The following is a 26,565-nucleotide window of genomic DNA, read 5'->3' on the forward strand; positions in this document are numbered from 1 at the left end:
AACCTGATCCCCCTGACTAACATAGGTCTCTGCTCCTTAACCTATTACCGGAGCTGTCTAAGCCAGTGTTTCTCTCTCACTGAAACAAGAGGTGGTAGTGCTCTTCTGAGCAGCTCACCTAGTAAATCTGAAACAGGGGTAACGAGCAGCTGGGAATAGTAATCTGACTGCACAGCTGCTGTGACAGAAGCTCACATAAAGAATACAAGGGCAGATAACTTTCAGATGTCTTATTTCCTCAGAAGCAATAAAACCATGCTGTTTCCTAGACCAAACTCCTTAAAACATGACTTTAAAGCTAATTAGGTTCACATGAAATTACAATTAGAAGGACTTTTTTCATCATCTCAGGAGAGAAAGTAGCTTTACTGGAGAACCAATTAAGTCTTCAGTTTGGCTAGACTGACAGGCCAGTATGCTAATGCACCAAAGCCTGCCCTAAAGACTGAAATTGGAAGCCAAATGTTCAAAATACCTCTAGAGCACCCTGAAGGTATTTCTTGGTGTCCAATTTTCAGATGGGCTGGTCCATTCCACCGTGTGGTGGTACACTAATGGGACAGTGCTTCTTCCTCTCTCTTTTCCTGCAAGAAGGGCTGAGGTGCTGTGGCACTCTCTAAGCACAAAGCTAGCAACAGTCCATGCCAACAAATGAACAGAAAATGCATTCCTCCTTAGTGAGGCATCTATAAGTGCTTTTTCATACAAAGAAACAACTTAATGCAATGCGAATAGCCAGTGTTTCAGTCTCAAAATAGAATTTCCTTTCCCTTTCCAAACCAAAGGGACTTGAGGTTAACTCTCTGCTTGCCCAGCAGTCTGTCCCTGACTGTCTGCCACGCTTGATAACCCATCAGTTGGGTTTCCTGGATCCAAGCATGTGTAACCTGCCTTCTGCAAAGGCTTAAATCAAGTTACATGGAGTGAGGAGGAAGGAGGCAGAGAGACAGGCTGCCTAGGTGCAGTATACATTGATTATGGTGCAAGATCCTCCTATTTCCTTGATACGATAAATAGCGGGGGGGAAAATATCAGCTGTTCTATGTACTAAATGACCTTCTGACTTGCTACAAAGTAGATATAGCTTATGCAGACGTTGCAGCATACAGACTGACCCATATAAATACTCTACAGAATTACTAAGTAAAATCCCCTACCCTCACTGTGTCTTGCACAAGACAATGTTGCTCCAAGTTAGATAAGTAATCCTTTCTCCGCAGGAGTGGATAAATCTAAAAGGATGTTTTTGTGGATTGTTATCCCAAACCCTTACGATGTAAAAATGACTCTTCTTGCTCTTGCCCTGCACCTAGGCCTGCTATTTTTTTTCTAGTCACGAACATAACTCAAAGGTTCACGCATAGCTGAATTAGTATATTGTTTCCCTTACATCTCTTCGGTACCTATTATGTGTAACAATGAGAACTTAGTTCAGGAATAGTACAGGAAAAATCCTGTAATAGAACTTCATGTTCATAATCACAGCTGAAAAATCCTGGCTGTCAGTAGGGATTCAGCAACATGCAGCTGGGATGTGGCACTGTCATTCGAGAGAACCTCAGTTACTGTCAGATATCTTCTGGATGGAGCATTCACACAGTTCTGTTGTGCTTTCTTAGATATGATGTCAAACAGACCAGGAAATCTTGACGTCTGTGTGTGCACAGAGATGTCCCCTCAGCTGCTTTCTAGTCTTAACACTATTCTGGGAGTGGTACTACAGAGATCCTGAATTTCTTTTGGGGGTGCTTGTAATGCACTCAAGACAAAAAGGTGTAACCTATGAGAATGCTGATCTATTTTTTAAATTCAATATTCACCATTGTAGTTTCTTGCACATCAAGTATATATACACAATCTGTTCCTTAGGGTGTATGAGCAACAGATGTGTAAAAGCTCCTTTTCATGTGCTTACAGAACTAACTTTTTGATGGACAGATGTTGCTGTCCTGACATATAGAAAGACAAAATTCAGTATTTGGCACTTAATAGATTACTAAGTACAGGTAACAAGCAGAGAACACGAGTACCTAGCAATTGGTCTTCACGCTTCTGTACAAAGTTTGACTGACTAGATGTAAATGGCACTTTGATTCCCTCTTTAATGGAGGGTCTGAGCTCAAATTTGAAGCTGCTGTAATTCCCCAGCTTAGAGACAGAGAAATAGAAGGGGCTTATATATTACATGCTTCACAGAAGTCAGAGTACGGTGGCCTGCTATCTCTCTAACTTCATGTGAAGTTCTGATTCCTGACGTTGCTTCCAGATCAACTAAAATTCTGAGATGATGTGAAACTCTGAGAAGAGCAAGCTGAATTAGCTTCCATTCTGAAACTGTTCTGGTTAACAGAAAACCATTAATTGGAGACGCACAGGACATGCATCAGATGCCTGCATTTAAAAATAAAACTGGCTACTGTGCGCCAAACTTGTTTAACATGAGACATTTTAGATGCCTTCTCTATTATCTACATCTGTAAGCATGGCTTTTTCCCCTACATGTTGGCTGTGTGGATGAGGTATGGGGAGGAGGAGCTCTATCAATTCTCATTTAATAGATTAAATTACTATCTTTGAGGAAATCCAAGTACTGTAATAATGGCTGAAGCATAAGGTACCAGTGACTTTCAAGGATGTACAGAGTAGCTGAGACTTATAGAACTTATAAAGAAACAAGGGAAAATAAACTTGCCTGTGACAACTGAGTTTTTAATGGTACTCTATTAGGTTGGCATTAAATAAGGAAATAAAATTAAAACCACAACCCTGGTGAAACAGTGGATAAGTAAACTTTGGAGGGATGACAGGACAAATAATAGGAATAAAATTCTAACAAGGTGTTAAAATACCGCTGACTAAAGATAAACATTCAATATTGATTTACACTCTTAAATTAGTCCTAGTTAAGATACACATTGTGGCAACTCATTTGTCTCCTGTGATTGTGGAGCTCCCAGCTCTCTTCTACCCTTCTGTCCAGAGCACGAAGCACTGCTTTCAGCACTAAAACAGGGCTGCACTAAACCTGAAGTGCAGAAAGCTGATTGTAACTCATTCAAATAGTAATGTTTAAATAGCACAGCTTGCTGTTCTTCCTGTAGACTATGTTGATGTTTTCAAGGAAAGTGAAGTGAACTAGGGGGAGCATGAAGTTTTTTGGTGTTGGGGAAGTAGGCAGGTAAAACTAAGCCTGGTGAAATTGCTCCTGCATCACTTGCAGATACGCCTCATGACCTATGCACAAAAAAAATGAAGAACCTATCATGTGTTTAGTCTACCAGAACTGCAGATCATCAAATGCTGGAGACAATTCTGATATGGCAAAGATACCTTGACGGCAGTGACACTTAAATACCAAGCACAACATGGCTAAAGCTTATGAGTGAAACTCTGACCTTCTGGAAACAAAGATATCTTGATTCTGCCAGTGTCTGAAGTTGTTCTCCAGTTGGTGTAAACTGGGAAACGTCTACCACTCTTGCTTGTAGCACACTCCAAGGTTTGTAGGTGGGAAAGTGGTAATGGAAGACCAATTTTCCAGGTTATTTCTATAAACTCCATGCCTTTGATGGGAAGGACTCTTCCAGTTTTTTTGTAAGCCAGAAATGCAAGTGGGGAGCTCAAGCTCATGTTTCCTAGAATGTTTCAAAATAGTGTTAGATGCATGTTCTGCTTTGGCTCTCTACTGAGTATACTTCCTAGCTTCTGGGGAGTGCTGTTCCTTCTTTTAGCTGGTCAGTGTCTGCATTTCACCCATGAATTTGGTGATTCATCTTTCTACTCAATTGTAGGAAGTCTAAACCAAAATCTGAGGAAGCACAGACAGGAAGCCTCAAAAGGGGAATTCTTTAAGCCAGTTAAAGCTGCCACCTTGTAAAGTCTTGTAAATGCTGCAATAAATATTTTATGTGAATAAGCAGTTAAATATAGTGATTTAACAAAAATAAGTTAGGAACTCAATTCGATGGGACTTTAGTTTGCATTTGTCAACTTCTGAGTGTTGCATCAAACTAGTCTAGTGACTGCTCTAGGAAGTGATAGGCAAGGCTGCCATTGATTAGTTTTTGTATATATTGCAGAAATGAGGTGGGAGTTGGAAACAGAAGTCTTGTCTGCAGAGTAATGTTTCATAAAAACTCTCAATGATTTCTAACTATACATTTATTACGGCTTCATCCATCTTTCCAAAGCAATGCCCTGCTGAATTGATTTCCTAGATGGAAAAATAATGGCAAGAGGAGGACTAGAAGAAGCTCTGCAAGATGAGAAGACATTGCACAGGAAACCCCAGGGGTTTCAGAAAACAGGAGAGCCTCTGATGTCTGAAGAGATTTGCTTACAAGTGCTTGAATGCCTGAGATACATACTAGTATATGCTTATATTGACCACAAATATTAGCTTCGTAACTCCATAATTATTCTGACCTGCAATTAATGTTCTCTTCATGCTTATATTCACCATATTAATTAGTTAAGATATGCTGTTAGTTAAGTTATGCTATGCTATTAGTTAAGATATGCTGTGTAGCCTTAAATGGAAGTTCACAGAGAAATCTACCTTAAACTGATGAATGTCTACACAGCAATTAACACTACGGAGGTCCAAGTCTGCTGAGACTGGTCTGTTCAGGAGCAAATAAAATAGGTGATACCTTGCTTGATCTGTAAGATTTAAAACAGGAAATGGATGTGCTTGCTCATATTTTGAGAGGCTAGATTTAGTACCTTTTCTGTGCTATGAGACCCAATTGGCTTGTTTGAACTTTCTTCCTTGCTGTTCTGGCAGAAACATTTGAGGCACTAATGTTCAGCTTCCTTATGCACCCCTTCCTGAAGAGCTCAAAGTTAATCTGTTCTTGCAAACCACAACCAGATATTTCTCATTTGCAGCTTAGATGGTCTGATTAAAAAGTGCACAAAAATGCTTACAAACCAGATTAAAATAGAGAAACTGTCTACAACGTTCTTATTCTAGTGAACATAAAGCACTGGAAGAAAAACGTGCTAGTTTATATCAGAACAGATATAAACAGGCAACTCACAAACAAATTAAGGAGGCTGATGGGGGGGGAAGCCATCAAAAAACCTCTCAATGCAAGGTTTTGACTGCTGGGGAGAAATATTTTTAAGTGTTACTCCTTTTATGAAGGTAAGTACTATAAAATGTATGTAGCTAACATTCTAACTAAAGCTAAAACAAGAGAATTAAACCTGAAGAGTGTGAAAGGTTAAGTAAGGTTCAAATAAAATGCTATTCTGTAGCCTGACAGTGTAACTGTCTCAGCTTCTGGGAGAAAAAGCATAGTCAAACTAGATGCATTTGAAATTACAGGACCAGTTGTGCACAAGTACTTGCAGAAATGAGACTTGGCTATTATCCCATAGGAAAGCATCTTTAATTACCAATGGAACTGATATTATTTCTGGCCAAACAATCAGTCTGCATTCTCAGACTGCTAGACTACCTGTAAATATTTTCATATTTTAAGTATAAGCACTGCTGTTCAGTGGAGTGCCCTCGGAACAGTGAGCTGATGAACACACCTGTAAACTGTTAACAAATATTGTCTCAAGAAGTGACAAGCTATAAAAGTTCTTGCTGGCTGCTTTCCACCTTTTACTGTAACACACTGGACTGTCAGTATTCAATTCTTAACTAGTGCCATAGAAATTCTGAGTGTAATAAACCATAAGCACCCTCATCTGCCCGCAACATCAAATATTTTTACTTTGGCTTTCATTTTTTTAAAACTAGCAGAATCCATGAGAAGAGGGAATAAATGCTTCTGCCCTGAATTTGAGGACGCTAGCCACAACGTGCTTCTGCACTAGTGTCATAGAGGAAGGAAAGCATACCTCTGTGTTCAAGTCAGAGGGTGGATTTGGGCTATAATTTAATTTCCACAGCAGCATGTCCCAATCAGTTGGAAAGCCTGTAGTTAGCCTGTTCTCAGGAACAACAAATAAATAGTTGTTTGAGGAAGCTTCGATTACTCAATATGAACTTGACTTCCAGCTGAAGTGGCAGTTCTTATATTAATGTGTTCCGGAAAACTTCCTTCTGTGATGCTTTTGACTCTCCCAGCAGATCCTGCCACACAAGGAATGTAATATACCCAAACCCTAGGCGCGACTCTGCTGCTTTCTGGTGCTGAAAGTGAGTTCACTTTGAGGTGCCAAGTTTGCAGGGTGTGCTTAGGTTGGAGCTGAACGTCTCCCTCCTGGGAGGGGAGGAGAAAATTTTCAAGTACTCCAAATATAAATGTAACAGCTTCTCAGACCTTGTTTCTCTTCCCTTTTCATCAAGCAAATTAAATCAGCACACACAGCAGTAGAGCTGGTAGGAGATAAAGCATCTCTTTAAAATGTAACGCTCTAGAATATGCGCTCTTCTTAGAAAAGGAAGTGGAACACTTTGCTGACGGCTGCCTTATGGAAAACACGGCCACATCTGGGTATGAGCGGCTTCCTGTGGGGATGGTGCAGTGTCTTGAGGCTTTCTCTCATAAATGAGGAATGTTCTGCCACTTTTCTGATCAACTAATGGCACATATAGATAACGTCCAATTACTTAGGAAGTTCTATTTTTGAAGTGTGTAGAGAAACTTTCCTGTTTCTCAGACTTCATACTGCATGGTGCTCGTGGCAGGCAGTGACCTGACCTGAGCTATTTAGAGTACCCCTGCATGTTTTTGGAGAAGTCTAATTTTGGAGCCTAAAATGTCTTATCAAAGGCAAAACTGACACTGGTGTTTTGCAGGGACAAACAAAGGAAGACTAAATTTGTCATTCAGCCTGGAACTGCAGAGTATTTCTGCTAAAGCTCCTTGCCTGTGCTACAGCTGCTTGAGATAACAGAAGTTTACCTTAAGCATGTACAACTGTCTTCCTCTTAAAGGTCAAAGAGTATTTTCTTCTTAAGGCAACAAACAAAATGAATTATTTCATCCAAAGCTGGACAAAGGCCTTCACCTAAATTGTGCTATCCAGCAAAGACAACACAAATGCAAGTAAAAAAACACTTAAAAGTTTGCTCCCTGGAGTTAACTTTACAAACATTTCTCATTTCTGCTAGGAGCTCAGTCTGGTCTTGTCAGAAGCTTGTGCTTTTTCTAACTGTCTGCACAAAAGGCTCTTGAATAATGTTTTGACAGCTGAAATATTACATCTTCATAAATAAAGAGAACTGTCAATATTGCTTGCACAGAAGCAAAGGACCCAGATGCAGTACTAAAAGCTGGGGGAGGGGACAGTGATTCATAAGTTAAGAAAAGCATCTGCTTATAGTTTGATAGTAGCTGTCTTGCTAAATCCAGCCTAGAAATTCAGACTGTGCTACAGCTGGCATAGAGATTATGAACGTTTCACTGGTCAGAAATCTGTTCAGGAATAACAGCATCAGATCAAGAGGATATTTGGCTCACTTCTGTCCTTTCCATTAAAAAAAATAGAAGTGTGCCTGTGCCTAAAGGTCATTCTTGCACCTGTCAAGCCTAGAAGAATCTGCTATAGTAGTTCTATGCGGCACATTTCTCCCACCCTCAGGTTGCACGTGGGCCTTTATGTTGAGCCTTTCTCTACTTTTACCCTGGCTTGGAAAGGTGCACGCAGGCTCTCATTTCTCTTCCGAGCTCAGCTCTACCTCCTTTGATCACCCTTAACCCCACATTCTGCTGACATGCAAAACAAACCTTTTGAAAGCCCCGATGCAAAAAGTTTTCAAATAACCTGCAGGGAAAGGCATCTGACAGCATGTCAGCGGCATCGCTAAGCGTACAGCCAACCGTGGCCAGGGCAGCATGCGCCGGTACCTCACCACACCACCGGGAACGAGCCGCTTCAGGATGAGCAGACCAGGTACGGCCTTTCCGTGCGGAGGACCCCGAGCAGCAGGCCCAGGGGAAGGACTGGGCTCCTCCCGCAGCCGACCAGCCGCCCCCAGCTGAAGCGGGGACCCCAGTGAGGAGCCCCTCAGTTCCTGCAGGGACACCGAGGGGAGGCTTCGACCTTTCTGCTCCTGTACCCCCACCCTAGTGGGGACCCCCCTCATCCCCCCCAGGTCCCTTCCCGGCTCCCACCCACCAGACACGGGCCCTGAGGCCAGCCCCCCCACCACAGGCGGCCGCTTCCATGGGGAGCGTACCCCAGTGACCCCCCCCCCGGTGTGTGTTAGGGACCCTATCGGGCACAGCTCCCCCCGGGGGGGGGGCGTTTCCATGACAACCCCTCTCCTCCCCTCACACCGCCCCCCCTCTCGGTTCCTCCCCCCCTCAGCCGGGCGGATACAGCTTGAAGCCCCGCAGGATCTCCTTGGCCCGCTCGTCCGTGGCCGACATGGTCCCGCCGCGGGCGGAGGAGGCTGCGCGGGCCGGGGCCGGGCCGGGCCTGGCCGGGCGGGCAGGAGGCGGCGGCGGCGGCGGTGACAGCGGCGCCTCAGGGTCCCCCGCCCCTCCTCCCCCCCCTCCCTCCCTCCCTCCGCTCCCTCGCACCCGCCACCGGCCGCCGCAACCAACCCCAGCCGCCTCCCTCCGCCCCGCCTCCCGCCCAGCCCGGCCGGCCAATCAATCGCCGCCGCCGCCCGTAACAGACGGGTGGATTGGCCAATCAGAACTCGCCCTCACGCTTTCCCCCCCCCCCGGGTTTTCGCCCCCCCCCCCCCCCTCGTTCAAGGGCGGCTGCGCAGCGGGCGTTAAGGCGCTCGGCACGGCCGGGCCCGGCGGCGGGGCGGGGACGGGAGGCGGCGAGGGACAAACTTGGCCGGGCGCGGGGCGTTAGCGCGGCCCCGGGGCCGAGCTTCTCGTTGGGAAGGGGGCGGCGGGCTGTGAGGGGACGCCCCAACCTCGCTCCCCAGATGGCGGAGCTGGGCAGCGAGGGGTTCCGTCAGCCCCTGAGGGCACAGGGTGGGAGCCCCACAGGGCACAGTTGGGGTCTTTTTGTGTTTTGGGCTGAAATCCCATTTTCCATCAGTCTGTGTGGGGAAGTACAGGCCGGGCAGTCTGCATCGCTCCGGTTTGAGCTCCTGGGAATCATGGAAGAGCTGAGAGATGAAGTGTGGAGATTTTGGGACTGCTCCCAGCCCGAATGGCAGCACCACATGGGACACCGTAACTCTGGGGTGACAGACACCCCGAGTTCTCTCCTCTCAAAATCCTCAGTCTGCATTAACGCAAATAGCACGTCAGCTTTCCGATCCACTTGTGAGAAAGCAATGCAGCAAGTCTCGCCATCCCTTTGGATGACTTTGTTCTAAAATCCTCACCTTTGCTTTTACATCCCAAGCACACGGGGTTGGCAGGTGTCACAGCTCCTAAGCTGTCACTGCAGTGAGAAGACGCTTCCAGCCTGCCTTCTGCCTCCCCGGAGCACTGGAGCTGCCCTCCCAAGGTGCTGTTAAAAGAGCTGGTGTTTCCCTAGGATAACTGGGACATAGGTTTGTAAGCTGGGGCCTTCTCCCACCCTACACTCAACATAGGGGCTGGTAATACGCATTACCTCCAGCCAGGCCAAGGTGAGAGATGAGAGTCCAGCCAGCAGCATACTCCCCAGATCCTGGGAAAAGTGGAGAGTTTGACAGCTTCTTTAGCAAGTCTTCGGTGCTCCCATCACCCCTTGCTCTGCGGATGTGTGCTGGCAGTTGAGGTGCTGGAAACCTGGAAGGAGAGAATAAATGGGTGAAGTATGGTGAAAGCACACATGGATGGGGAGTGAAACCACATCCAAGGCTGCATTAGCAGTTAGGTATCCAGCTTACCCCTAGAGCATCCACTTAGTCACATGTAGATCTTCCTGCTCTAACATGGCTGTGGTGCCAGCAGTTGATGTTTCGCTTTAAGTTAGTTGGGAAGTAAAATTAGTGGACGTTTTAGGAATCAGATCCTAATCCTGGTAGATAAATCTAGCCTACTGCACGATTTCTTAATACAATGTGTGTCATGTGGGTTATTGGTAAGCTCTTATGTTGTCCTAAGGCACCTCTTTTTTTGTTTTAAACCACCTTATTTATGAAAGATGAGGGAAAGGTTAAGGAACAAAAGTACCTGCTTTCACTATCAGCCCTCGCCTTGGTGACACTGGGTGTGAACTTTCTGGCTGGTGACACATCAAAATTGGGATTTCAGGGGAGAAGAGCCAGCTCCAGAATCATAACCTGGGGCGCAGGGAGGTGCACACCAAGGAGGGGCGAAGCTGGCGCCTCCTGCCTGGCAGCAGGGTGCAGACAGGGGCAGGATGAGCAGCTGGAGGTCGGCGCTCAAAAGCCTGAAGAACCAGATGCCGAGCTCAGTGTGACTGAGCTGTGGGACAGAGGGCTGTCACTGTGCTGTAATCCCAGCCTTCCCTGTCTCTGTCCCTTACAGGTGACTTTACAGGCTTGTGCATTGTTTCTTGACTGAGAGAAATGATGTTCTCAAAGTCTCTCTGGGGCTCTGTGACCCCACTGCTTGGAGACGTTACTCTGGATTTATGGTTTCTTTTCTCAGGAAACACAAGAAAACAAGGTGAAATTATCTGCTGCCTAAAAGGGACCTAGATTACAGAATCACAAGGGGAAGAGACAGGGTGAGTGAAGAGATAATGCTAACATTAAAAGATAAAATGGATTAACATCTCCCTGCATGTGGAAAGCTGCGTGGGTGGAGCGAGAGGTTGCAATAGCAGTTTAAAAGGAGACGAGACAGCTGGGGCATGCTCATATTTTTATTTTATTAAAAAAAAAAACAACAACAACAACAACAACAAAAAACATCCCAGAAGCTGAGCTTAACTGATGCTATCCTCCAAAGTCCACTTCAGCCAGCCAGGCTGGCTGGCAACAGCCAGGAGATGTCAGGACAGCCTGACGAAAAGATCCTCCTGGATGACCTAGAAGGGGCTAATGCAGCAGGGCTCAGTAGTAGTTGGTTGATTCTTATCTGTGGGCTCCAGCAAGAGGTTGCAAAAATGATCCATGGGAAATAGCTCGCTATTACACATTTCCATGTCTGCATCAGCCCTGGATTTCAGCTTGAACAGCTCTTCAGACAAATGAGGTGACGCACTTCTCTCCCAGGGCAACTGTGCCAGTGTACCTGTGGGGTAATACGAATCGTGGTGGAGGGCCTGTTTCGGATGTGATTAAAGAGGTAATTCTCCCTCCCTCTGCAGATGAGATCTAAGTGTAGCTTAAGCAAATTACTGAATGGCTTGTTGTAGCCCTGGCTGAGTTCCCTTGCTGTGCAGGGCCTAGTTTTTTTACATCCAATTTGCTTCGAAGCCCAGAGTGTCACAACAGCATCCTAACACTTGCATCTCTCTGCTTGCCTGTCACCCCTTCTCGGGAAGATGGGACCCCAGGGACCAGCTGTGGATGGCTCCGAGACGCAGGCTAAGCCCTGTCAGTTTCCCTAATAGCTTCTGATGTTTGTTCCCTGAAAGCTCCCTGCTCCTGGCCGTGCTGGTCCACGGTTCGATCTTTAGGGACTGGCTGACTGAAAGCCAGAAGCACTTTGTTCTTTGCTAAAGAATTTTAAACAGAAGCACGCTTTATCCTCAGCAGGGCACAGATGAATGTACAGATTTTGGGAAGGGTAACAACCCCCAAAGCCCTCTCGTTCCCACCCCATCTCTTCTCCCTCCTCCCCAGAGTCTTTTGGCTCCTGGTCTGTGTACTGGAGAGGATCTCAGCTCCTCCAGCTGCCTCCCTGCTCCCCCCCCTTCCCCACAGCACAGGCTGAGCTCTGTGTTTTGGTTTCTCACTCACACAGACAACTTGTCTGGAGAGTCTAAAACCACTTCTAGCACCTTGTGATCCTTCACCCCATCTTTTTTGGCATTTTTCCATTCGCACCCCAGGAGGACTGGCCGGAGGGGCAGTCAATGGCTCAGCTGGCAGCCTCCATTGTCCTGCCCAGCACAACCGCTCAATTGTTTATTGCCGCTAATGGCCCCGTTTCAGCTTCTCGGGCATTGTCTGGTTCATGCCATAAAATGGAAGATTTAATCCGCTCTGAAGGCTGTAGCATATGCACAGATTCAAAAAAATGAATGGAACCTGTACATGTAAAATAGACCCACGCTGCCGTGCCGTCAGAACAAAGAGCACGCTAAAAAGTGGCTTTGAAATGCCAGCCCCATGCACAGGTCACCCCAGAGTGCAAAAACCCCGAGACGATGCCACAGCACGTCGTACCCCAACACCTGCTGTGCCCTCAGAGCCAGAAACTTTGCTCGCTTGTAATTAAACAGTTTTTCAGGAAGCGGTGGAGCCCGGGAGGAGGCGTTTGGCTTTAGGGATCGCGGCGTCGTAGCTCAAGGAGACCCAGCACAGCTAGCAGTGGGGACGGTTTGACACCCCGTGCTCTTAGGGATGCCACAAGGCCAACCAGCCTCACCCCACCCCATTAAATGAGCATGTACCAGCCCTGCACGTTAATCACAACCTGGTATTACACAGATGAGGGGGTGAGAGGCGGTGTGGGGCTGACACTGAGGTACCCTGCTGCATGGCGTGCTTGTGGCCATGGTAGATTCTGCTTGCTGGATGAGGACGGGAGCACAAGGCGAGATGTGTGACAGGAAAGGGTAAAAGGAGGAAGAAGCAAATCTGGCAGCAGAGGCCACGGTTATTTAGCATCCTGCTCGGGCCACTTCATCACCCCGCGTGAGGTAAATCCTCCGTGAGGGCTGCCGCCTGCCTCTCCCCACGCCGGGGGTCTCCCGCCAGCCACAGCCCACAGCTCGTGGGCTACCAAAAGCGTTTTTAGGGCGGCTCTGACAGAATCCCCCGACCCCACCGGCGGGCGCTGAGGGGTTGCCAGGGCTTTTCAGCACCGGGCCCCTCGCTGAGGCCGCCTGAGGGCGGAACGCTCGGTGCGCGGCCGCGCGGTCCGGGGGAAGGAGCGGCGCGGGGGACACCGGCGCCGCCATCATGGCGGCCTGAGGCGCGGCGGGCACGGCGCCGGGGGCCGCAGGGCGGGAGGGAGGCAGGAGGGGAGGCCGCGGCGGCGAGGTAACGCCGGGGGACGGAGGGACGGACACGAACGGGGCCCGGGGAGAACCCAGCCCGGCGGTGGGGGCACGGGGGACGCGGGGTTGCGGGGCCGGGAGGGGGCTGGCTGCCGCCGTGCCTCGGAAGGGCTGCGGTGAGGCGGGGGGGAGAAGCCGCCGTGGGTGCCCGGGAGGGTCGGGGCTGCCCCCTCACGGCGCCGCCCGCCGGTGCTGCCGTGGTTCCTGTCAGGTAGGGCAGGGGGAGAGCCGGGAGGGGAAGCTTAGAGGGGGCAGAGAGCTGGCGTGCCTTTCTTTGTACGGTGCGGGTAGAGCCTCTGTAATCTTACACACCGCTGCGTGTAGGGCTGGCTGGGCGGGAAGGCTCGGAGACTGTGAGGTCTGGGTTTCATCCCCGCTCAGTGGCTTCGTGCATGATCTTGAGAGAATTGCCTGTCCTCTGTACCTACTGCCTCGTCTGTGAGTGGTGCTGGTGTACCCCCAGGCTTGTTAGGAAGTCAAACTGAGTGTTACGGGAGGTGCTCAATGAGAAACGGAGGTACTGCTCAGTCAGCATACGTGTCTTTAATGAAAATAATCTCAAAGAGACCTTAAACTGAGAGTCTAAAGATCTTTGTGTGGAAAGCACAAAAAAGTGCCCTCTCAGGTTGTAACCGATTGCACCGAGAGGCGTGATGGAATGGAGTAAACTGTATTTTCAGAAGCTGAGTAATAAGTGAAGCTGGCTGCATTGCTTTCAGAAGCCTTCGTTTGCGTAGGCTTGGCAAAGCAAGGCAAACACCTGTGTGACAGTAGCACCCTCTCTGGGAGCAGATGTGGTCCCAAGGGTCAGGCTGAACGAGACACAGGTTCTCTGGTGTCTGATTTTCTTCACCAGAGTAAAGGTTTCCACCTATGCATGAGAATTATCTTACGTAAATGTAGCATGAAAGAAACCCTTATCTGCTAAGTTCTTTGTTTGGTGACTGAATAATGTGCTTCCAAAGTTTTCCTTAGTTGTTTATAAAAATATGTTTGTTTCAGTTGTTTATAAATAGTGTTTTATATTTCAAAAGCAACATGTTGGTGCTGGAAGACAATGTGCACGCCAGAAATGTGAGGGAACAGTAAAAGACAAAGACCTCCCTCTACAGGGGCTTAAATAGAGCCTTTGTAGAAAGGGTATTTTTATCACTGAAGCTTTGCAGTTAACCCAAAACACTGTAACTGTGTAATGTAGGCTAGCAAGCCACTTACAGGCAGCGGTTATTTTCTCCTTTTAGGCTGAGGGAAGCAAAGTGAAGGATGTACTCATGCTTTGTCTGTGCTGATGTCAAAGGGAAAGGTGCAAGGCCTACAAGGCAGGTGAATTCTTCAAAGTGAATAGTCAGTTGCTGTTTTGAAGCTGTGTAATGAGTTTTGGGAAGGAGGAAGTCCTAGGTGGCCTGTAGTAAACATAATGTTATCATCTCTGATAACACAGCTTCTGTAGTTGGCTTTACTTGACAGCGTCAGTGGAAGGGACAGGTCTGAAAACAGCGTGAAATCTAAACTCTTCCCCTGCTAGCATGAATGGTTCTTGAGAGAACTGACCAGTCTGCAGAGATTTTGCTCAGGTACTGTCTGAATTGTTTTTGCTTCCCAGATGGATCAGAATTTGAGCCTGTAGGGTTCCTGGCCTACCCTCTGAATGCCAAAGGAAAAGCCGGCTCAGCTGACACTGAAACGTTACCATGCGGTGCACACCTTCTGCCTCGCAGTCAGTATATAGCGGAGGGGAGACCATAAATTAATGCTGTTTTCTTTTACTGACAGATTGAAAAACCTAGAATGGCAGGAGAACAGAAACCGTCCTGCAATCTTCTAGAGCAGTTTATTTTACTAGCCAAAGGTACAAGTGGCTCAGCTCTGACTGCTCTTATAAACCAAGTGCTGGAGGCCCCTGGGGTTTATGTCTTCGGAGAGCTGTTGGAGTTAGCAAATGTTCAAGAGGTAAGAAATGAGTTTTTATACTAATGTTCCTTCTGCACTCCCACTACAACGGATCCCCTACAGTTTCCGTGGACAGCCTATGCTTGTGAAATTTCTGTGCCAGGAGAGGCCTGATGTAACTTAAGCTTGGTTGTGTTTGGGTATGAGATTGACATTGCTTTTGCCTGTGTATATTTATATGTTAAAAAAATACCTATATAAAGCTTTACTACCTTAATGCGATTGCTAATAAAGCAAAAACCTGGCAGCAGCCCATTAACGATCTTAAGAAGGCACCTATCCAGCCAACAACAAAATCCCTCTCTATTCCTTCGTTGTCCTGGAAAGCGTCGCCTCAGAGCTCTCCAAAAATCTTCGTGAACAGATGTCTAGTGTATCAGGCCTGGGTAGTAACCAAATCTAAACCATTTCAAACCAAGGTGGAAAGTAAGTTCCAGGGCTTTTACAGAGAATGCCGTGCCAGCACCCCGCTCTGCTGCAGTAGGGGATTCTAGGTTGATATCTCTGTGGGTGGGACAATGTGGCATGCAGCAAGTGTGACTTTCCAAACGGGCTTCTAGGTATGTCTAAAAATGCCTCTCAGGTTATCTAGCTTCAGAATGCAACTATTTTATTTCCCTGGACCTGTGTGTAACAAATGGTATTTAAAAACAACAACAACAAAAAACTATAAAACATACACACAAAAGACTCAATAAAAATCATGGATTAGTGCTGCAGTTATTCCAGTGAAGTGTGTGTTTGTGAGCACTAATGTTACTTTCAAATGCACTTAGCTTAGAACATTTTTAGCTTACTTTGAAGTTTTTTGTGGTTCTGCCGATAAACTTTCTTAGGTTTCCTGCTAATAGAAAGGATGTTTAACCAACCAACACCACTGCCTGCATGCTTCTTACATGATGAGAAGAGTGGGCCCTGTCAGATGTCAGCTACAACTGAGCTGCTTTTTTCTTTACCTCCTCAGATGCTGCACAAAGCAGTTGGCAGGCCAAACTATATTTAAGTTCTGTCACACAGAAAGGGGTGGATCATCTTGACTCTGAAACTGCTGAAATTTGTTGCTGCTCATGAGGCCTTAGAAAGGGTCCAGCTCTTTAAGAATTGGGTCTTAACTGCTGTTATGGGAATACTTGTCACATGTGGGCTTGAAATGTACTCTGGAGAAGTTGCCTACCAGTATCATGTTGGCTGTTACTGTGTTCCATGGGATTTCTTTTTTCTTCCCTCCCAGCTTGCTGAAGGGACTAATGCTGCTTATTTCCAGCTGCTGAACCTCTTTGCATACGGCACGTACCCAGACTACGTAGGTAAGAGGCTGCTGCCTGTTTGTCCTTTGGCATTGTCAGAGGCAGTTTTTTGCTTTCTGTTGTACCTGGTCTAGCATGGCTGGGTGAAAGTTTTTAAGCACAGAATTTGCTTGGAAGAATTGTTTCTAGGGAGTCGCTGGGTTGTACGCACTTCTTAATTACTAGAAAGTGGAGGAAGGGTCCCGGCTAGAGTCCCTGGTATTTTACTGGTTTGGCTTGGACTGCAACACTGGATTGGATTGGTCTGTAGCAATATTCAGTGACATTTATAGACCACTTACCTCTGATTTCAGACATCTGGTTTCAAATGTAGATGACGCTGATTATGGAAGTTGTAGAAAACTTTGGGGAAAAAAAAAAAAAAGATTGTGTTATTTATCCTATAAACCGTATAGGTTTTTATAACATTTTTTGTGACAACATTGCTGAAACAAAATGAAACATTTCTTTGCCAGAACAGAAATTGAAATAATGACTCTTAAGCATCTTCAGAAGGAGGCTATGCGTGAATCATCTTAGTATTTGTCGGGATGTGCTTCATCTCTTGTGCTCTTATGCTTCAATTCTGCTATAATTTAGTACTTCATTGGTGGGTAGCAGCCTAATCCAGACTATTACAGGCTGTGACAAATAATTCTGTCATGGTGCCGGCTATCACTGTGGTGGGTGAGCTAGCCAGTTCCAGCAAGGAGAAGTGGCATCAGCTGTGGGGCAACAGGAGCCTCATGAATTCTGTGACTGATTAGAGGATGTGTTTGCTGTGTGGGGGTCTTGCATCCCAGTACGTGATAGTTCATTTATTTTCCAAGTGAAGAAAGGGAAAGGGGGAAAAATAGTCAAAGGGTAGGGCACTGAATGAAGTGGGATGGCTGGCAGAACTCGAGTGCACCGAAACACTAATTTTCATTAAAGCAGGTATTTTAAAGACTTTCTTTGGTTTGGAAAGCTGGCTGTTTCCTTTCTGTTCTTAAGTATTCATAAGGACATGAATATAACATAGTGACAGTGAGGCCATGTAAGTATCTGGATTAATAGTTTCTTCTCTCTTCCTCAGGCTGGTACTTTATACTTCCAACTGTAAATTCTGTAGCTCTTTAGAGAGAGAAAACCAACTATGTTTTCCAAGCAGAGCAGCAAAAAGCATTTAATTCTGTCAGCTCATTAATGAATAAAAATGACTTGGTGGTAGAAACAAAGCATTTACCAGTTGTTTTGGCAGGACACCACTCGTGTGGATGTGAATTACATTCTAATTCCAAAATCAGATTTACTAAAGAAACAGAGAAGAATGGGGTTGCCAACTTGTTTTTTAAACTTTTTTTCTCCCTCTTAGTGTGCTAATGCGTCATCGGTGGCAGCTCTCTCCACTTATCAGCACCCCCAGTAGCTGGAGCTGTCTTTCAGGATTCAGCATAGTTTAACTGGCCCTGCAGTCTTGCAGCCTGTGTTTTATAGTTCTTGAAGGACAGTTCTGAATCTTGTCTTTTTAATGTTAACAGCAAACAAAGATAACCTGCCTGAATTAACAGCAACTCAGAAAAACAAACTGAAACACTTGACAATTGTAAGCCTGGCTTCCAGAATGAAGGTAAAGTACACTGTGTGTGATAGCAAACTTATTCTTTTAAATGGCATCAGTTCTGAGCATCGCAGTTGTATTGGACTGCATGAGTACTCACAAAAAATACTGTAATTTGAAAAGGACTTGTAACGTGCAGTGTTCTCTAACGTTTGGGATGTTAACTTGAGGAACTTCTGGGGATGAGGTATGGGGGTGTCTGAACAGCCGTATTATTTGGTTGGTGAGGGCTGGGAAACTTTGTATGGCTTCTTTCGGTGCTGGAGATGGAGAATCATTCTGAAAAGCACTGACTCTTTGTTCTGGAGAAAAAGCTAATCAGCAATCTTAATTTCTTCTACAATGTCATTATCTTTTTCCTCCAGAAGGCACTATGCCAAAGCTTCAGGAGTTACCCAAGCTGTGTCAGAATATTGCATAGCCTGGCAGCAGGTATTTGTATTGCCACAATCAGTCACTGCTGTACTTGCAGGCTGAAGCGTAGGATATAAACATTTGGGCCTTGACCTTCTGCCAACCCTATTTCTGTTTGAGACTTAGCTGTTCGTTCTGGTTAGGACTGTTAACTTACTCTTGGGCTTGTTGGTTTTAGTGCATTCCCTACTCCGTGTTGCTGAAGGACCTGGACATGAGGAATCTGAGGGAGTTGGAAGACCTGATTATCGAAGCGGTTTATACAGATATTATCCAGGGGAAGCTGGATCAACGAAACCAGGTGTTAGAGGTGGATTTTTGCATCGGCAGAGACATTCAGAAGAAGGACATCAGTAACATTGTCAAAACGCTCCAGGAATGGTGAGGCTGTCTCTACCTTGCTTGCTCCTTGTGTGCAATTTGACTTGTTTATTCTCATTCCTTGAAGTTTCAAGTGCTGGCTCAATTTCATCGTGTTTGTTAATCAGGTGTCTTCTGCTTTAAGTGGGCACCTGGAGGAAGAGACTGTTGGGCACATTTTCCAAGATCCCGTCTAGATTTCAATTTGTGTTATGCATCAAGCCAAACTATACTATATCTTGACGTTCTGGTCTCATTGTGGCCTTTACATGGCAGAATCCTAGTGAGGAGTCGAGGCCTTTTCAAACACTTGTGCCAAGCTGAAGTCCCCTTTCTGCTGTTACACTTGATGATGGAAACAGAACTGTCCATTATTTTTCAGCCTTTTGCACTGTGATGAGAACTGCATGGGCAAATTGTAGGGAATCACAGTTCTTAGCAGGGATGTCTCTTCACATTTGAAGTTCTAGATGCCTTTGTTTGCCTTCTCTTTGTCCCTGCAAATGCAGGCTGCAAGCAGCTGTCACACTGGGACTGTGGTACTCTCTTTTTGTACCTTTGCTAAGAAGTTGCTTCTCATCTTTTTGTTAGATTCCCTTTCCACCCAAAAAATTTCCCCTGTAGGCTGTGCAGCCGGTGGCAGGTTCTGAGCTGACTAGGAGTTGCTGCCTAGTTGTTATGGTAAAGGGTGCACGAAAAGTAATTAAACTGCTGTGTAAATATGCTGCCCTGTGGTGGTGGTGCAGGTTTTTGTTTTGTTTTCTGTTTTCTTTTTTTTTTCTTTTCTAATCCAACCCCCCCAGTCCCATCTCAGAGGAAGGACTCTGGCAGCTCCCAAGACCTTACAGCATTGTTTGGAAGGTAACAGCGAACCCTCTGCCAATTCCCTTTCTGTCCTCTCCAGTTATGAACGCTGTTGGAGAACCACTTGTGTCTTTTTGAATGCTTAACAGTCGGGGATTCTCTCAATCTGACGTTTGTGTTTAAGTTTAAAATTGTATTGTTTTGCACCCCCTTTTTAAGCAGTGATTCTGATTGAAAAGGAAGTTGATGGCACAGTGAACCTGCACTGAGTTTTGGATGGATACCTAAGAGTCTCATGGACTAGCTAAAGAATGCTGTGAAATGTGTCGAGTACACAGCAAAGATTTTTCTTGCCAGCTTTTTTTTGAACTCTAGTCCTATCAGGAATATAAACTTATCGATTTCCTATACTTTTAGGTGACTTTAACTTTTCAGGTTGCATCACTGAGCTGCTGCAGTGAGAACTCATAAATACTCTCTGGTATTGGTTGTGTTTTGCAGGTGTGACGGTTGTGAAGCGGTTCTTTTAGGAATTGAGCAGCAAGTACTTAGAGCCAACCAATACAAAGAAAACCATCACCGAACTCAGCAGCAGGTAGAGATGGAGGTGGGTACAGTCATTTCAGACTGCTCTGTGCTTTTTCATTAAATGTTTCTGTTTACTGGATAATCTGGTAGCACCTGGTTAATGGTTATGGCTTCTCTGAAGTAGGCTAGCAATCACGCAAATCAGATGTGCTGTTCTAGGGTAGGAAAAATACTCATCTGTTTCCATGTGCTAGTAACACCACAAAGACCTACATCAGATTTGCCCACTCTGAGCAGGTTGGAACTTTTCTTTATAAAAATGGGCCAGGTGGGTGCAGTAGCTATAGTTCCTCGATTGATTTGTTAGGGAAAGAGTGCTTGTAACAAAAAGCTCGCTTACGATTTTGTTCCTTTTGTGGAAGGAAGGAAAATCTTCAATTTTAATCTAACTCTGAGAGTGTAGTTTTATATACGTATATATCGAGTCTCATTGCTTTTACAAAAATGTGCCCTCAGCATCGTCCTTTGGGGTATTTTGGTGTTGAGAGGCTAGAAAGGGATTGCTGCAGCAGCGCGGGCTGGGAGCGCTCCTGCTGTCGGTTGCATTCGCTTCTAAGTCGGTAGATGGCAGCACAAGCATGTGATTTTAGCCCCTGCTGATGTGTATTTACTACTGAGAACAAATCTTGGCTAATACAGCTGTAAAGGTGAAAATGGTCCTCTCGAGACACTTGCTGAGAGTTTATTTCTTGCAGAGTGCTGCATCCCTGTAGGTTTATGTTTGCTTTCTGAAGCAGTTTATGCTTGGCAGCTTGACTGGCATCCATTGTGCATTTGGTTTGCCAGATGCCTTTGGCCTGGAGTTGGCACACCTGACTCCCAAACTTGTTTTGGCCTATTTCTTTGCGGTTGTTTTCCTTTTAATGTTTGCTGATTGTATTTCTGGTGAGCCCTACAGGGTTTCATGAGACAGAGTACAGTGCCTGTTGCTGTATCTCTCATTTTCAGCCAGAGTAGCAGAAGCACTACTCGTACCTCCCACAGACCAAGATCTGTTCCCGCTCCTAGCAAATATCTGTTGCTCAGACAGCCTGCTAGGCCAAGTGGCATTTTCCCTTTTAATTTCTCAGCGCTGTCCAGAGCGTAAACTTATCTCTCAGCCTCCTTTGTCCCTGCTAGTTCTGGCCAGCGTAACGGTAAGGTGCCTGCCTTCTGCACCGAGGCAGTAGTAGCTTCTTTCAGTCAGCCAGGAAGGTGGTGTGATGTTGTATTGTTGTCTCCTAAAAGTAGTAAGAAAGCTCTAGTTGTTTCCAGCCTGGGCCCCTAGCGGATTATTAACAATGCTGACTCTAAGTGAGGGCAAAATGTTACCCTTATAAACTCAAATGCAGAGTGTGTTTGTGGTAGGAGAGGGCTTTGTCTTTGTTTTTGTAACCTCCAAGGGTTTCTCAGCATGTTTATGAACAGAGTTGCTACTGTGAGGGGAGGAAGAAGCAGGTGCTGATTCACTGTCTCTTCTTGGCCAGGTCACAAACATAAAGAAAACATTAAAAGCTACAGCCTCGTCGTCGGCACAGGAGATGGAACAGCAGCTGGTAGAGCGAGAGTGCCCTCCACACACAGAACAAAGGCAGCCCACAAAGAAGATGTCCAAAGTCAAAGGGCTGGTCTCCAGCCGTCACTAGAACATACCATCTAAATGTCATTCATCTAGGAATGACAGCAGGAGGAGCAAAAAAGGGCCTGCGTCTCCTTTTTTCAGTGGGTTCTGGGCCAGTCCCTTCCAGGCTGGCAAATAAAAGCCCTGTTTGAATACAGCTCCCAGTGAGCAGCACCTGGCTCAGTTATGCTGTGCAGCCCCTATTCCTTTATGAGGGTGTCCCTGTTCTGGTCCTTTAAAGAGGGACTTCTGAAGAAAGGGACTAGCCAAAAGGGGCAGTAAAAATAATAATAATAAAAAAATCTGTGGACAGTTTTGCTCCCTCCCAGCCAGTCTCATTGCTGCTTAACCTTTAGGAGGCTGCTGTACTAAATCAGATCTTGGGAGAACTTCTGTGGCAAGAGTCTGAATCCCAGGCTTGAAGTGTGGCTACCAAAGCCAGGCTGGGAGCGAGGAAGCCATCAACACAGATCTTTTCATTCCCAGAGGGAGCGCAGAAAGGTTTCTAGGCCAGGAACTGCTTTACGTGGAAGTCTTCAGCCTTTCCGCTACCCCTGTCTATTTTAAACTGGGGTGAAATTCACACTACCTCGCTCTGTGAAGATGAGACCCAGTGCTGGGCTGTTTACTTAACTGTCTGTTTACTGCCCTTACTAAGCCCTTTAATCTCTCGCAGATTTAACGCACTGGTCTGCATCTCCGAGGCATCAATACAGCAAGGAGGAAGCAGGCTGCTCTTCCAAGCCTTCCTTCTTGCAGACGGTTAGGGGCATGCTAGAAACTGTTCCTTCTGAATGTGATGTGACCTCCCAGAGCTGCTTGTGAGTTGTTCCCCCGTTGATACCTTCAAAGGGCAAAGCGCTTGCTCTTCCTTGGATGCTAGTGACAGCGGTCTGCGCGGAGAAGAGCCCGTGTAGCGTTGTGGCAGGCTGGTGGCCCAGGACCCACTGGCAGGGGTCGCAGCAGCATCCCCTTGCTGAAGCAATGGACTTGACTAGTCTTTCTGAATTTTGAACACTTTCAGGTTGTATTTTCCTCCTTTTTTTTTTTGTACATTGTTGTGATTCTAAAGCATTTCAGCCTTTGTTTTGTGTATTTTATTTGTTACAGACTAATGTCAGGTGATTTGAACCTGATTCGGCAAGGTGTGGGGTTTTTTTAAAGGGGGAGGATGGGGTTGGCACTGAAACAGCAAGTTGCAAAAAAGCACATTTTAGAAAAAAAAATTAAAAATGCTGATTTAATGTCAGAGTTCGGAGTCTTGGCTTTGAGGCTGCTTTAGGCTTGTAGTCCAACAGCACTTGTTCATGTGACTGTCTACTTGATTATGGTGTTACATTATCAGAAGGTCTGACTAATCTCCCTGACGCATCCGGGAGGCAGGGGATTTCTGTTCCCGTACTGTCAGGAGTTCGTCTTTGTCCAAGTCTGTGTGGAAGGATCTGTGGCAAAGCCAGTAGCTGAGCCCAGTCTCCTGAACCAGAACACCTTTGCTGCCTGGTTTGAAGTTTTGCTCTGTCTTTGGCCTTTCTCTGGGTCTAGCTCTGTAGTTTGGCTCCTGTGTTTTATTTCAGTCCGTGTTGGAAAGAGAAGGGCTTTCCATGAGTGGGAAGGGGAGCGGTTCAAGCAGAGGGCTGTGACAGTGCTCCAGTCCTGCAGCAAGCTGTCACCTGCACTTACTTGTGCAATGCACGTGCCTTCCTCTTACTGCCACAGGGTTCTCTGCCATCTGTGTGTTCTCAGTCCTCGGCTACAGGACTTGATGTACACTTGTGAAAGTAAATTCCTCTCCCTTTTCTCTCCTGCAGTGCAGGCACACCAGCTTTCAATCCTGAGAGGCGGCTCGAAATGCCTCCCATCCAGCTGCCTCTGGGTCAAGTCCCTTGGTTTCTGATTCTTTACCAGCTCTTTCCCCTGGAAACTCTAGTCAAAAGAGTCCCCAGTGGAGGATACAAAATGTTAAGTGAATAAGCCCGGAGCACGAAGCTTTCCCTTACACCTCAAGGGAGCTCTTGCAGTGGAGCTGTGCTAGCTTCTCCCAGTGCTTAGCTGACAGCTTCAGGAGGTGTAGGTGGATTTCGTGTACCCACGCCTAATAGGTATGTGTGATGAAGATGGACTGAGTCTGTTTCTGGCTTCCTACGTGGGTGACTGCCGTGTACTGGTCATCCAGTCCCTCACAAGGTCTGACTAGAGAGGGGAGGCTCTGTGGACCTCAGCTGTTTTGTTTCCCTCACATTTCTGCTATCAGTCCCGCAAAGAGGCAAGAGGAATGCAAATGCCTTTGGAAATCAATTTAGCTCCTCAGCAAGCCACAGTCCACTGGGGAAACAGATGTGAATTTGGCATCCTTGGTGTTTGCTCCCTGCCAGTTACAGGAGCCACATTAGTTTGTGGAAGCTTCTTTAGGGTGTTGGAAGTTCCGAGTTCATCCTGATGTTCCTGCTGTTCTCAAAGCCTGCATGGGGGCGAGGCTCCTATTTACACATTGCCTCTGAGCAGCAAATAAGCAAGGGAGGAAACGACCCTTTGAATAAAGAGCTGTCCCGTGCCTGGTGGTGACAGAGCACCGAGAGGGGATGGGGCACTGGAGGGAACGGAGCTGTTCACATGTTCGGCTTTCCTGGCGTGCCAGCAACACGCTCGGTGCCGCAAAAGGAGGGGGGTGTCGTGCGATGAGCCCAGTCTGAGATGAGTCATTAACAGATGACATGCACAGAGTACCTGGGGGAGGCAAACAGCTCTGCAGCAGCTGGTTAATGAATCTGGCTTGAAGGAAAGAGAAGCTATTCCAGGAATGAAGCAGAAAGCATGGCTGTTAACAGGGAAGGATGCAGGAGGTGCTGTGCCGTTTGAGAAGGACGAGATAAAGGCAGTGTTGACTCCCTGTGACTGCAGAGAGGGCAGCAACTGGGAGCAGAGTTGGCTGGTGGGGGCTGAGCTGTGGGGGATGTCTGCGGAGCTTAACTGTGCTCTGGGGGCAGGGGGAGATGGAAGCAGAGGTGGGGTTGGTGCAGACTCCGGTGTATTGCATGTGTTGGAGGCAGCTAACGCAGCTTGTCTGAGCACTGCTGGATGCTGCTCCCTGACGTCCATCCTGACCTACTTTGGTTTATGGCAGCACCGGGCTGCTCCGTCTTGCTCCAAGACTGTAGCAGGACGGAGTTTGAGCTATTGAACTTCTGTTCGCCTTCTCCACCCGGAGAGAGGCGAGTAGATGGAGCTGCCTTCCCTCTGCTCTTCAGGGCTTTATTGTCTAGCTTCGTGTTCTGCAGCTCCGCTTGTACTAGTGCTTGTTTAATATGGAATTGAGCACTGAGCTGGAAAATGGAAGAGAGGATCTCAGCTGATTGCAGTGCTGGTAGACTGCCCTAGCCCTAAAGCTGTGCCTCATGCTAACAAATGTCCCTGGCATTCCTGCTGTGACTCAGTTGATACCGACTAACATCAGGCAGTTCTGGAACATGACAAAGCAGTGCGTCTATCAATCTTTTTACAAAATAAAAATATTTTGGGTGAAAATCCATAGCTCTTCTACTTTCCTCCCACCTCCTTAAATGAACTGAATGCTAGCTTAGTCTTCTGTTGAGAACTGGAGGTTAAATTGGTAATGCCGACAGACCCTGATGTGTTTTCAATTGAGACCCATCCTGCAATCGGTCTTGTGCAGGCTTCTGAAATCCCACGGATGCTCACGGAGCTGTTTGCAAGTCTGCCCTGCTGAGGCTGTAGTAAAAATTTGGGCTCAGTTTTCAGACCAGCAGCCGAGTGCCACAGAGCCTTTTACCTGCTTGAGAGGTCCCCCTCCATGGATGGGGTGCAGGGGTAGGACTTGTAGGACTCCAGAGTGAACCTGGAGAAAGGGAATCTTTTGTGGCCATAGAAGAGAGCGGCAGCAAGAGGTGACTCTTCTCCCACCAGCCCTTCAAAGTGGATTTTGCTGAAAAGCTTTCTGTTCCTGGAAGAATGGACAATGATGCTGAACCTAGTGGGTGGTGGCTGTTATTTTTTAGCATTCTGCCCATCCTGTGATGGGAATATGCACTGCGTCGTGTGTCCAAAAAGGAAATTGAGTTTATTCACTGCAGGGAAGGTGGAAGCGAGTGCTGTATTAGAGAGAGAGCTGTATTAGAATGTGGCAGATGCAATGAGTAAATCAGACCTGTCCGAAATTTTGAGTTCTGTACAAGTTTGAGTGCTGTCTGAGCTGTTTAGAGAGGCCTCTGATTTTGAAAACCAAATAAAACCCCACCTCTTGCTGGGGTAAAACAAAGTTGATGCCAAGTTGGTGCTGCTGGCTATTACTTCAGTATCTCAGCCTCTTACAAGCTTTGCAGTGGAGAGAAACAGCATTGCTCTTTACTTAAAGATGAGGAAAAGGATAAATCAAAGAACCTGTCCCACAAGCGTGTAGACCCATCCCGTCAGACCTCTGTCATCTACTCCTATGTGGAGCTTTATGTTTTTTTTTTACTCCACAAAGCCCTCTGTGGTGCCAGACCTAATGCAAGGGGACCAAAAAGTGAAACTGTCAAGTTTATTTTTGTGTAATCTGAGGGCGAGTAACCCAGGGGCATCAAGGAAGGCAAATTAAAGTTTACAGGCATCTCAGTGCCTACCTGTAACCTTGACGTTGTGTTTTTATTACGGATTTGTGACCTGACAGTCTGGTAGAATTTCTTGGCAGAATTTTTAGAGATATGTCACTGTTCCGCTCTGCTCCATGGCGAAGGTCGGCGTCTCTCAGGGACTGTTGACATTTTGCTGATATTTCTTCAAGTTTGGCCCTACCCCAGAGGTAAGTGACTGAAGCTACAGAGGTGTGCTGTTAAGAGAGTGCGTGTTTACCCTCTAGCCTGTTTGCCTGCACCCTGCTTCTTAGCAGCGCTGTGCTGGCTCCCCCGCTTCCGACTAGAGAAGCAGGCAAAGGACTAGGCAGAGCAGCACTTCGCTCCCTGTTT

At 46.7% G+C, this 26,565-nt stretch overlaps 2 protein-coding genes across 3 annotated transcripts in view; one reads left to right on the forward strand and one right to left on the reverse strand.

Annotated features, from left to right (window-relative positions):
* Nucleotides 1-8,485, reverse strand: part of PDE6D (phosphodiesterase 6D) — a 36,898-nt gene extending 28,413 nt beyond the window's left edge. Inside the window, exon 1 of the mRNA XM_035334651.1 lies at nt 8,287-8,485. Within this exon, the coding sequence (XP_035190542.1) occupies nt 8,287-8,336 (50 nt within the window). The 5' untranslated portion in view covers nt 8,337-8,485. The remainder of the gene's footprint in view (nt 1-8,286) is intronic.
* Nucleotides 8,486-12,868: 4,383 nt separating this feature from the next.
* COPS7B (COP9 signalosome subunit 7B) lies at nt 12,869-22,853 on the forward strand. 2 transcript variants are annotated; one of them, XM_035334649.1, is made up of 7 exons: nt 12,869-12,985; nt 14,776-14,952; nt 16,184-16,259; nt 17,759-17,847; nt 18,431-18,633; nt 19,918-20,023; nt 21,471-22,853. In XM_035334649.1, exons 2-7 carry the CDS (start codon nt 14,791-14,793, stop codon nt 21,627-21,629), a joined length of 795 nt encoding a protein of 264 aa, XP_035190540.1. In that variant the 5' UTR covers nt 12,869-12,985; nt 14,776-14,790; the 3' UTR covers nt 21,630-22,853. The 2 variants fall into 2 exon arrangements, with proteins under 2 accessions (XP_035190540.1, XP_035190541.1); XM_035334650.1 differs by lacking the exon at nt 12,869-12,985 and adding an exon at nt 14,231-14,321.
* Nucleotides 22,854-26,565: the final 3,712 nt, after the last annotated feature.

The sequence above is a fragment of the Oxyura jamaicensis genome, chromosome 9 (assembly GCF_011077185.1).
Source record: "Oxyura jamaicensis isolate SHBP4307 breed ruddy duck chromosome 9, BPBGC_Ojam_1.0, whole genome shotgun sequence".
Taxonomy (NCBI): domain Eukaryota; kingdom Metazoa; phylum Chordata; class Aves; order Anseriformes; family Anatidae; genus Oxyura; species Oxyura jamaicensis.

Excerpts from the sequence above, each read along its gene's own strand:
- COPS7B (XM_035334649.1), top strand. The coding sequence starts at position 14,791 with ATGGCAGGAGAACAGAAACCGTCCTGCAATCTTCTAGAGCAGTTTATT. Across the intron at positions 16,260-17,758 it reads CACGTACCCAGACTACGTAG|CAAACAAAGATAACCTGCCT; the intron begins GTAAGAGGCTGC and ends TAATGTTAACAG. Across the intron at positions 20,024-21,470 it reads AGCAGCAGGTAGAGATGGAG|GTCACAAACATAAAGAAAAC; the intron begins GTGGGTACAGTC and ends CTTCTTGGCCAG.